At 40.8% G+C, this 11,195-nt stretch overlaps 1 protein-coding gene across 1 annotated transcript in view; it reads left to right on the forward strand.

The window, feature by feature from the left end:
• The window catches only part of LOC134672144 (unconventional myosin-Ib-like), a 32,454-nt gene extending 27,453 nt beyond the window's left edge, over positions 1-5,001 (forward strand). Inside the window, exons 20-22 of the mRNA XM_063530050.1 lie at positions 3,199-3,372; positions 4,404-4,499; positions 4,830-5,001. Coding sequence (XP_063386120.1) covers positions 3,199-3,372; positions 4,404-4,499; positions 4,830-4,964 — 405 coding nt within the window. The 3' untranslated portion in view covers positions 4,965-5,001. The remainder of the gene's footprint in view (positions 1-3,198; positions 3,373-4,403; positions 4,500-4,829) is intronic.
• The last annotated feature ends 6,194 nt before the right edge of the window (positions 5,002-11,195 follow it).

Raw genomic sequence — 11,195 nt, forward strand, 5'->3', positions numbered from 1 at the left:
TGTTTTTTATGCATTGCACATTTTGGTGCATTATTTTTATAACATTGCTACTCGAAGTATTTGTATTTACGTATTTGCGCTGCGGAATCGAAACATTAGCGCGCAGTGACGTATCTTGCATTTTACGTTGTGGCCACGAAGTTGGCGGCATTACTCGGCGAACGCGTCGTTCGCCCGGAGCTGTGACGAAACCACTCGCTTATTTGAGTACCTGGCGGCCATATTTCGGAGTTCATAAAGTAGTCATATTTTGTAGACGGTACTGCGATGGAGAAGGACGCGTAATGATTATGCTTCAGTTTTATTTGATCAACAATGTAATCATCTGAAGGGTTTTTCTTCTTCATGAATCGCAATAAACTGTCGGCAGTAGTATCGGCTCGAAAGAAACATGCGTGGAGACGTTTTATTTGCTCCACAGTTTTAAGATCTGGATCTACAGAACCATTGCCTTTTATGACAGTCCTCGTTGATCGGGTTCTTTTCTTTTTGCGGTTAGTATGTTTTTTCCATTCGGATTTAGCGCCATTCTTTTCCTTCTGAGCTGTTTCCATATCGGATGTTGCATATGTTTCTGCATCCGAGTCAAGGTTCATGTTTTCCGGTGTTTTCGTGGCCACACCGGGCGTCAGTTGTTGTTCGTCGGGAGTATTCGGTGACGAGTCAGCGGCTGGCATCGCTAACGGCGAGCCTGCGGGCGCGACGTCGTTGTTTAGTTTGCGCTGAGCGCTTGATAAAGCGGCCGCTTTAAGACGGGCTTGGCGCACAGGGCGCTGCAGCGCTTTAGGCTCCGGCGCTTGCGCACTAATCGTTGTAACTTCACTGTATGTCCGCGATGTGGGGGTAGACGGAGTGTTAACTTTTACAATGGATGTCAACTCACTAATTCGCTTTGTTTGTAGCAAAATTGTATCATTTTGTGCACTAATTCGTTGTTCCAAGCCGCTGATTCTTTCTGTCAACACTTTAACTTGCTTGAGCGTTTCTTGGATGTGTTTTTCCACTGTGTTTGGTGCCATTGTAAATTTTAAAACGAGTTAACAACACGGAGTGATTTATGTCCGTCTACCTCAACCCGCGGGGGGAGGGGGGAATTTAATAAAATATAATAAAAGCTGAAAAGACGCTTATACAGCTCTTATGCAGCTTTTTTATTCCAGCTTCAAGCGTATTCTTACTTCATTATGCGGCTGCTATACAGCAAATCTGTGCTACTTGGGAGTATACTGGGTCAAGCAAATCTTGTCAGTAGCAAACGGCGGCAAATTTGAAAAATCGCGGGTTAGCAACACTGTGTTCGAATAATTCGAAAATTGCGTGTCATCTGTGTTTTATCTCATTTATCTGTGGAATGTGGATCGCGAATGACAGCCATCATCTTGTTTGTTTACAATGTTTACATTCTGAATCGATTCTATTTCAAGAGATATTTCTGCTGTGTCACCATTAAATAAGACTGTGCTTAATTAAAGCTCAGGTGCCTACAATGCCTACAGTGTCAACTGAGAAATCTAATAAAATATGAAAATCCAGTATGACATCTACCTTCTGAAGCAATGATTTTATTCATACATTCTTGTTTAACGGCATAGTCCACTTACAATTTTATTTTGAGATCTTCAAATTAGTTAATCATTTTTATCAACATCACACACCGCTTTTAAATTGTCCCTCCATACGTATTAATAACAATTTCAAACATTTTCAATAGAGAATCCGCGAGTGACAATTTGAATTGACGTACGTGACAAGGCGCGCTCAGCGGAAAAAAAGTTTTGGTTCGATGTACATTGTACATTGCTGCTTTTCTTAGCGCAATACTACTCTTTGAGTGTTGCCCTTCTTTAGTTTGCTTTACATTGCTACTGACAAGATTTGCTTGACGCACTATAGTTGTATAACTTCTGTCTGTAAGGGTATTATAAAACTAAACGAATAAATGACAGCTATAGTACAGCTTTTTTCTGTATTACTGACAGAGTCGCTTATTTCGGCATAAATTTCCACTCGTATAAGTATATATTTCGACCACGAAAATGAAAGTTGTAATGAACAAAACTAATAATTTAGAAAATTATGAAATGGAACGAAGAATAGACCAAATACATAAATTTGGACCTAAGGGTTTTATTATTTGTTATACGGATCTCTAAAGAGACTTATAACTTATGTACGGAGAACCGAAATACAGCCAAACGAATACAAATCTTCTATTATAAAGCTGTTTTAATTACAAAAGCTGTAAATGACACTCCATTTATTACACAGCACAGCTACTAAGATTATAATGCTCTCCAACTATCCTGTAAGCTGTTTAAAAATTGTCGCCATTTTACAATGAAAAAAAAAAGTATTTGTAAATATAATTAATGAAATATTTGCAAATATTTAGCAGACTAACATCGTGTTATGATTACCAGCTAAAATAAATTAACTTTAGCCTTAGAATTAATATTTATAAAACTTTTTGATATTCTAACCTTAAAAACAAACACTAACTTTACCGATTTTTGATATTTTCCTTATGGTTTCTCTTTGTTATTTTGCAGGCGCGTGAATATTTTGCCAGAAAAGATACATAGGTTCACAATAAATAATAATCGGCACTTACCATTAGTATAATATTCCACTTAAGTCCTCTATAATATTTACTTTAACTTTTACCATCCACTATATAACACTTTATTGTCGCCATTACTATATTACGAATGAACAAGATTAAGACATTTTAGTTTCTTAAATGATTATTATTCTCTTGTAATCATTTTTAAAAACTCATTTAAAACTCATATTCTTATATCGTACTTATAAGAGATCATCTGTAGTGTTAAGGTTTCCTGTTACACCGAAATATAGCTGTAATGCAGCTTATCTATTGCTTATACAGCTACTCTACAGCTCTAATAACGCGAAAGGCTGTAAAATTTGGGCCCTTTTTTAACTTATGAGGGCTGTATAAGCGCTTATACAGCCTTTGTACAGCCTAACTGTACAGCTTATAGTATACAAATAAACTTCAATACAGCTTATATACAGCTTGCAATGCTACTTGGGCTCCTAACATATCTTTGGGAAACAGGAAGATGGTTTCCCGGCGGAAGCTTCTAGAAGCTGACAAAGAAAACTGACACTAGAGCCACGATTGTGGCCAAAACTACACGATTTGCAATCGTTCTAAGTTTTGTTATCTACCACCAGGTGGCACGTTCATCAGGGCGCGTGGCTCGCTGCCTCGCCGTGCTGAGCACGGCGGCGCTGCTGCTGCTGGACGCGCGCTCGCTGCGCGTGAAGCGGCGCGTGCCGGCGCACGCCGTGTACAGGCTGTCGCTGTCGCCGCACGCCGACGACCTTCTCGTGGTGCACGTGCGCGCGGTCAGTCTGGATACAACAGATAATAACTTCACAGACCTCTGCAAAAATTTACAGACCACAAGAAATATATTTTTTTAAACATTCCAATACCTTCGTTTTCCAAATTCTGCATTATTTATTTGCAATAACGAGATCCCTTCTGGAGATACAAATTACATACACCGAGTTAAATCATCTGACCCTTGAAGTGTAGTTACATTACAAGATTCTGTATTGTATAGTACAGTGGAACCTGGATAATTGCAATCTCAAGGGACCGGCCATTTTTTGTCAATTAACCAGGTTTTTCATTTAAGCAGGTCGCGTCAATTAACGAGGTTCAAAAAATCGTTGTGTCAATTATAGAGGTTTTCATTTATAGAGGTTGCGTTCTGACAAATTTCTTTTATGGAGGTGCAAATAACCATTTAAAGTAGATTTACACGCTTACGTTCTGGGTTTCTGGTCTATATATTGCTTCTGTCTATACTTGCACTTTTACACTACATTAATTACCACTTTATTTTCTTATCATTTGGGTTTAAAAAATTCCCTTGAATTGTAAAAGAAAGTTTTATTAGAATGTAAAAGGCATACCTACTTTGTTTTTTATTGATCAAAACTATTTCACCTACTACAGGCTGTGATAGATACCCAATAAATAAATTGAATTCTGGATGGAGATATAAATAAAATGATCATTGCTATTAAAATATTGTTTCTGCTGTCTACAACTACATTATTTCAATTACAGAGGTAATAAGTAAGACTCGTTTCAATAATAGAGGTAAAAACAAGAGCAAAAATAACGGATTTTTTTAGCACAGTGTCAATTATAGAGGTCTTAAGTTGCGATGTGGTCAATTATAGAGGCAAAATTACGAAAAGCACTAAAATTTAAATTGCAATTATAGAGGTTCCAAAATTTCAATTATAGAGGCCTTTTGGTCTCAAGGGACCGGGACCGGACTTTTGGTTGCAATTATTGAGGTTTTCCATTTATCCAGGTGCCAATTAACCAGGTTTCACTGTAATAGCGTTGTTGGGTACAGTGTGCCAGCGGCGCGACGGCGGGCGACAGTTCGGGCGAGGAGCTGTCGCAGTGCTCGTCGCGCGACGCGCCGCTCGCGCCAGGGTGCCTTTTTGCGGTGAGTCACACAGGACACCTTCAGCTTTAGATTGGACATATAAAATAACTCGCGGTAACCACACATAAGTAATCCTCTAAAAATTCAGTATGCGACCGCCTCTAGTTGCACCCATATTATCGAGCCCTACGACGAGTAGTCGCGTAATTTTCATTTTTTTTAGTAAACTAGGAACATATTTTCTAAGACAATTTACTAGAAATAAGTATTTAATTTTGCAAATCGTCTTTTCGTTTTCCATTAAGACTTCAGACCATATGACAAGTTAGTAGGGGTACTCGCTCGTATTCGGCCCCAGTAGTACATATTTTTAAACGTAATATAATCCAGGGCGAGGGCGCGTGGCGGCGGCGCGGCGACCTGGTGCTGCGCACGTGCCACGTGCTGGAGCTGGCCACCAAGCTGTTCCTCGTCGTGCAGAACGCCGTCGGACAGACGCCGCACGTCAACATCGCCTCCGAGTGAGTATATAACATGATACTCCAGGGCGAGGGCGCGTGGCGGCGGCGCGGCGACCTGGTGCTGCGCACGTGCCACGTGCTGGAGCTGGCCACCAAGCTGTTCCTCGTCGTGCAGAACGCCGTCGCACAGACGCCGCACGTCAACATCGCCTCCGAGTGAGTATATAACATGATACTCCAGGGCGAGGGCGCGTGGCGGCGGCGCGGCGACCTGGTGCTGCGCACGTGCCACGTGCTGGAGCTGGCCACCAAGCTGTTCCTCGTCGTGCAGAACGCCGTCGGACAGACGCCGCACGTCAACATCGCCTCCGAGTGAGTATATAACATGATACTCCAGGGCGAGGGCGCGTGGCGGCGGCGCGGCGACCTGGTGCTGCGCACGTGCCACGTGCTGGAGCTGGCCACCAAGCTGTTCCTCGTCATGCAGAACGCCGTCGGACAGACGCCGCACGTCAACATCGCCTCCGAGTGAGTATACATACACTAGTGTACATATACATGGGGCACAGCGAAATTTCATAGAGTAGTTATAAAAGAAAGTCATACCCAAACAAATCATAAAACGAGAGTCACAAACCGTTACTCATTTTCAGATTCGAGGCGAACTTCGGTCAGCAGATCGTGACGATCTCGTTCCACTTGCTGGGCGGCGAGGGCGGCGCGCGGCTCGTGCGGCGCGGCAGCCGCATGGACGTGCTGCTCTGATGGACCCAAGCCGGCCGCGGCCCGCTCACAACTTACTGCTCGCAACTGATCTCGGTAGAGGTGCTACTCTGATTACATGGACTCCGATCGAGACGCCAACACGAACCTTATCTCCTTGGAATAAAGTTTAAGAATGGTTGTCGACAATGGTACGGGAGTCTCGGGCAATTTTGGTGCGTCGGAGCGTTTGACGAACATGTTATAGTTAAATTATACGTACAGATAAAGAGAGTAGATACATATTTTACATAAATAAATATAGTGACGTCACTGTTTCTCGATGACAAACTCGCTTGACAGACAGAGTGGACTGCACTATGATAACAGAGTTACAAACATGTTGTATGAGAATTGCAGTTGTGGACTGAAATAAATCTTTTAGATGAAATCTTCTCTCATGACAAACACGACGTCACTACCTCGTTTTGTATGGTCCACGTCGACCGGGCCAGAATGTCCGATTCATAAAGTCTACAGACATTTTCCCCCTTTTTTATAAACGTTTACTAGAATTGACAAGCCGACAACAATTGTTTGTCCCGTTCCGACGTATTGGTATTATAATGGAAAGGAAGAAACGATTATTATCGGCTTGTCAACTTTACAATAACACTTCTGTGAGACACGGACATATTAAATATATTAAAAAGCGTCACTCACGTATTTTTAAGTTGAAGATTGTCCGAGTACGTGTTTCGCTCCATAACGAGGAGCTATAACGTCGGGCCGCCTCCTACTGCTCGCTACGCGTGCTCCGTTAAAGATACTCGTTATGGAACGAAACGTGTCGAGCTATCTTCTATTTAAAAAATCAGTGAGTGACCCATTTTAATATATTATTATAGCCGACAACTGACAGTTCAGTCCAGTCGATGTGAGCGGTACATTTATCATTATTGTCGTGACGGGCGTCGCCGCCAGTCTCCGCGATAGTCGTAAGTAGAGTAGCGCTAGTTAAGGAGGTTACCGACAGGGGCCGGGCAGAGGTCGCCGCCCGAGCTCGCGCCGCCGTCCTCATAAGTACGAAACTTGAAAGTACAGCAACATACTTAACTTACCTTATAAGAAAGAAATTCAGGTAAAGACATGTTCTTTATACACAAACTTGTTTTCACAATAAAGTTGTAACTACATAAAGGGACAGAAGTCGAGAACGAACATTGTTATGACTATAAATGTTCCACGTTGTTATGAACAAACCTTCACAAATGGTTAGTCCTTACCGCGTTGTAATAAGTACCAAAGCTGCGGCTGCACAGTCATTCAATCAGTGCCAACTTTCTGGACGGCGGACAGAGCGCCCTAGGTTCAACTGTTCATAGTGCCCGGCCCCGTTAGTTCTTATGATAGGCTCGTAGTCACAAACTGTGTCCACGCCGTGTGCAACTAAAGCATTCGCTATATAGAGTGCATTCAACGTGACGCATACCTCTTTCCGCGCGCGTTCGCGTGGATTATAATTCTGTGAAGCGAACGAGAATATTCTCTCGTGTCGTGTTGAGGCGCGAAATATTGAATTGAAATGACCTCACTGTCTTTTGTATCTTTTGATCTTTTATTAATTTATTTTTTAACACAGAATAAGAGCTTGAATCTAAACAAGTACGTAGCTCATCAGCTGCTTTAAATGAGTATTTGCTACATTATAGCTGTAGTGTATTGAAGTCTCGAGCGCCTACGTCATGGCGACGTCACTGACATTAGCAGTCCGTCGATGTTGGACTGCGAGCGGGGCTGACGGGTCACGTGATGTTGGTGTTGGCGAATCGTTGGAAATACTTTATTATATCGGATGATTTACTATAGTAAATACAGTACCTACATTACAAGAGAATCACCTGCAGAAAGAAACTGCCATTGGAACGTGACGCCATTCAATATCACATTTTGCGCCACGACACGAGACGAGACGAGGAAACTTCCATTGAATAAGGGTCGGTTGCACCAAAGTGTTCGTATCGTTAAAGAGTTCGCTAAATTTTTATGTATGGAAAGTTTCATAGTAAAGCGCCGGGGCGCGCCGGCTGACGTTGATCAGTCTGTCAAATGTGGTTGGTGCAACTGGCCCTAAGTAGTTTAATTTTGATGAATGCAACACTTGAATGTGCTCGATGACATTAAAGGACGGCGTTGTGGACATAGCTGTAGCCGCTCCAGCTACACTTGTACACGCTATTCGTGCACAATCTAATGTCCGAACAGTGGACGTTGCGTGAATTTGAAAATTGCTGTGTGTTTTTAGTAAAACGGGGCTTGTCTCAGTCGAAACGATTCTCTTCAACACTGCCCAAATGTCTATATAAAAGCGACTATCTTAGTCCCGTTTTGCTATAAAAGAGTTCGAGTCGCTTTAAGATAGTATTATAAATATTGTTAGATCTGCAATACTTACAGATCTATAGCTTTAAAGATGTGCCAATAATTAGAGGGTGCCAACTATAGCTATTAACTCTAGTACCTTTCAGCTACGTACGTTCTGATCTACCTCGCATAACAACTCTGTGTTACGTTGGAAAACTCGTATAATTATACAGTGTGGCAAAATCGAGTGCCACATGGATGGCAACTACCTTAAATATTGTAAATAGCACATTTTGTGTAAAGGAGACTTTCCTTTGTTTTTAACCTTTTGGCCGCCGGACCTAGTCCGCAAAGACGTTCACTCACACGCCAGAGCAAATTTTAAGTAAACAACTAATAAAAAGTTTAGGGATTGCAAATAGTGATATCGATATTTACAATTTATGGTAAATATCTTTTTATTTTAGCTTTGTTCTTATCCTGTTTTAATTTAATTCCAAATTGCCAAAATTAAACATATGTTTTACACCCGAAAATGTTTAAATTATAGGGATTTAACATAAAAAACAACCACTAAACAATGTCGATTCAAGACGTGATATCGCCGCACTAGGCTGTACGAAAAGTCTTTTATACAAGACAACGGCGCGCATGGACTGCCCGCAGTGCAGATCGACAAGGACTGTTTCCGCGCGGATCAAGTAATAATAGTCTCTAGGTCAACGGCGTAAGCGCTTGTCGGTACGTAAACTTTATTGGCGTAACGTTAAAGCTGCGCATCATGTGTCGATAAAGTCAATATACCGGAACTGTTTTAGTGAAAATTACACGTGGGTTGAATTTTTAATGAGTGAAGATATTATTCCGGAATTAGAATCTATCATTATAATTTCAGTTTGGTTTACATTAACATAGGTAAACTCTTATCAAAAAAAAGTTCAACGACTTGTTATAAAAAAATTACACATTATTAACTTCAATGTTATAACAAAAAACCGGGCAAGTGCGAGTCGGACTCGCGCACGAAGGGTTCCGCACCACAATGCAAAAAAAAAAACAAAAAAAAAGCAAAAAAAAGACGGTCACCCATCCAAGTACTGACCCCGCCCGACGTTGCTTAACTTTGGTCAAAAATCACGTTTGTTGTACGGGAGCCCCATTTAAATCTTCATTTTATTCTGTTTTTAGTATTTGTTGTTATAGCGGCAACAGAAATACATAATCTGTGAAAATTTCAACTGTCTAGCTATCACGGTTCGTGAGATACAGCCTGGTGACAGACGGACGGACGGACGGACGGACGGACGGACGGACGGACAGCGAAGTCTTAGTAATAGGGTCCCGTTTTACCCTTTGGGTACGGAACCCTAAAAACTATAGTCTGATAAACAGGTATGTCCCTGTACCACTCTTGTGCGAAGCGGTCGCTGCGGTGTATCCCTTCCCACTAAGCTATAAAATAACATCAATTATTTTTTTTATTTATCTCTTCTGCAATTAAATAGTCCACAATCTACAAGGGCAAATTTACTTGTCTGACTCTAGTTTATAGAACTAAAGAAGCTGCCTGAACTTTAAATATAGTTATGCCTGTCTGACTCTCGTTCTACGTATTCTAGTAAGTAGTTATACCTACTATTCGTTGAAAAAAATTGGCGATTAGCAAGTGTTCAAATACTTAGATAAAAACATATTTCTGACTTTATATTTACTTTAAAAATTCCCATATCGAGTTAACATTCCCATCCCTAGCTGTCTTTTATACAAGACAACGGCGACGAGGAACATGAAAAATGTTGAAAATTGGAGCAATTTTTTTAAATGCCTTATTATAAAAGAAGGGATTTATATAGCGGCTTAAAATGCAAATAAATGAAAAAACAAAGACCTTAAATATGAACACGAGTGTAAATGAAATTGCAATTGTTATTATTTTCACATTAACTCAGTGGTTGAATTTGTGTCTTGTATACAAGACGACGGCGCCAGCGTATCGTTCTATCGTTGTCTTCTATACCGGACAACGGCGGTCAAAGGGTTAAAAACAATAAATTCTGCATTTAAGGATTTATGAAAAATCGCTTGCCTCAGTCGGGACTCGAACCGGTCAAATGTGACAAAAAATAACGTGCCGTATTGTATGATGCAGATTGAAAGGGTTACTGATAAGGTTCATTTTTCTCTAAATAACAAATTTACTAATTGTAACATAGGATTGTTATTAACGCTTGGGTCAGTCGTACGTAGAGATTATCTAGTATATTGATAAAAGAGCATGTATAATATGATGGTGTGTACAAGTGCGCTGCAGCGGCGCGGGCGGCGGCCGGCCGCACAAACCAAACTCTACACGACTACACACGCGTGGTTGGTAATGACGTAGCCTTATATGCCTGTCGAGGTCGCCATGTGAAGGAATGATTAATACATGCTGACATATTTGTCTATAGTCTACTCCATATGAATCTTAAAATAATATAACGAAAAGAAATACGTTATACTCAATCATTTAGCCATTGTAAGCAGTTTCAGTGGCCAATTTACCACTCAACCAATTTGCTATTGTACCAATTTTGTACTGAAAGTAAGGCAATCGAACTCTTTAGTATCTAGGAAATTAAAAAAATTAATATAGATCCACATGGAAAACGGTAGACGCGTTTAAAATATATAAGGTAACTCTTAAAAACAATTTCAAACTAGTTAATATTCTACTCTCAATTTTACAGTTCAAGTGGAAACATGCAGACACGTCATTACTTAACTACACGTGGCCTCTGCTCAACTAGTTGTGAAGCTGGGGTATCACAAGTGCTATTTACTGTTGGAAATGGAATTTTATCTATTGTTAATGGTCCGGCCGCCGCCATTACAGTGCTTTTCTAAGTGTAGGTAGACGTAAGGACCGCGCCCCGCGCCCCGCACCCGCGGCTCGCACAAACCGACATTGTTCGTTCATTTTTGGTTTTGAGTTTTACAGAAATGTCTATGTAAATTGTTTATTTAAGATCTTAAACAAAATACCCTAAATATCAGATTTCAGTAATGATGCTCAATCAGCCAATGCTCTGGCTGACTGATTATTAGTAGGTTCACCAGTGGTCTGTCAACTGACGACAAAAGTATTATTTAATGCTGGAAACGATAAAAGAATAATACCAATGAGATTACCATGTTTTTACCATTAGATACCTATATTTTTCACTGTTTTTCACGTCGTCTGTAAAAA

This window comes from Cydia fagiglandana, chromosome 2 (assembly GCF_963556715.1).
Source record: "Cydia fagiglandana chromosome 2, ilCydFagi1.1, whole genome shotgun sequence".
Lineage (NCBI taxonomy): Eukaryota > Metazoa > Arthropoda > Insecta > Lepidoptera > Tortricidae > Cydia > Cydia fagiglandana.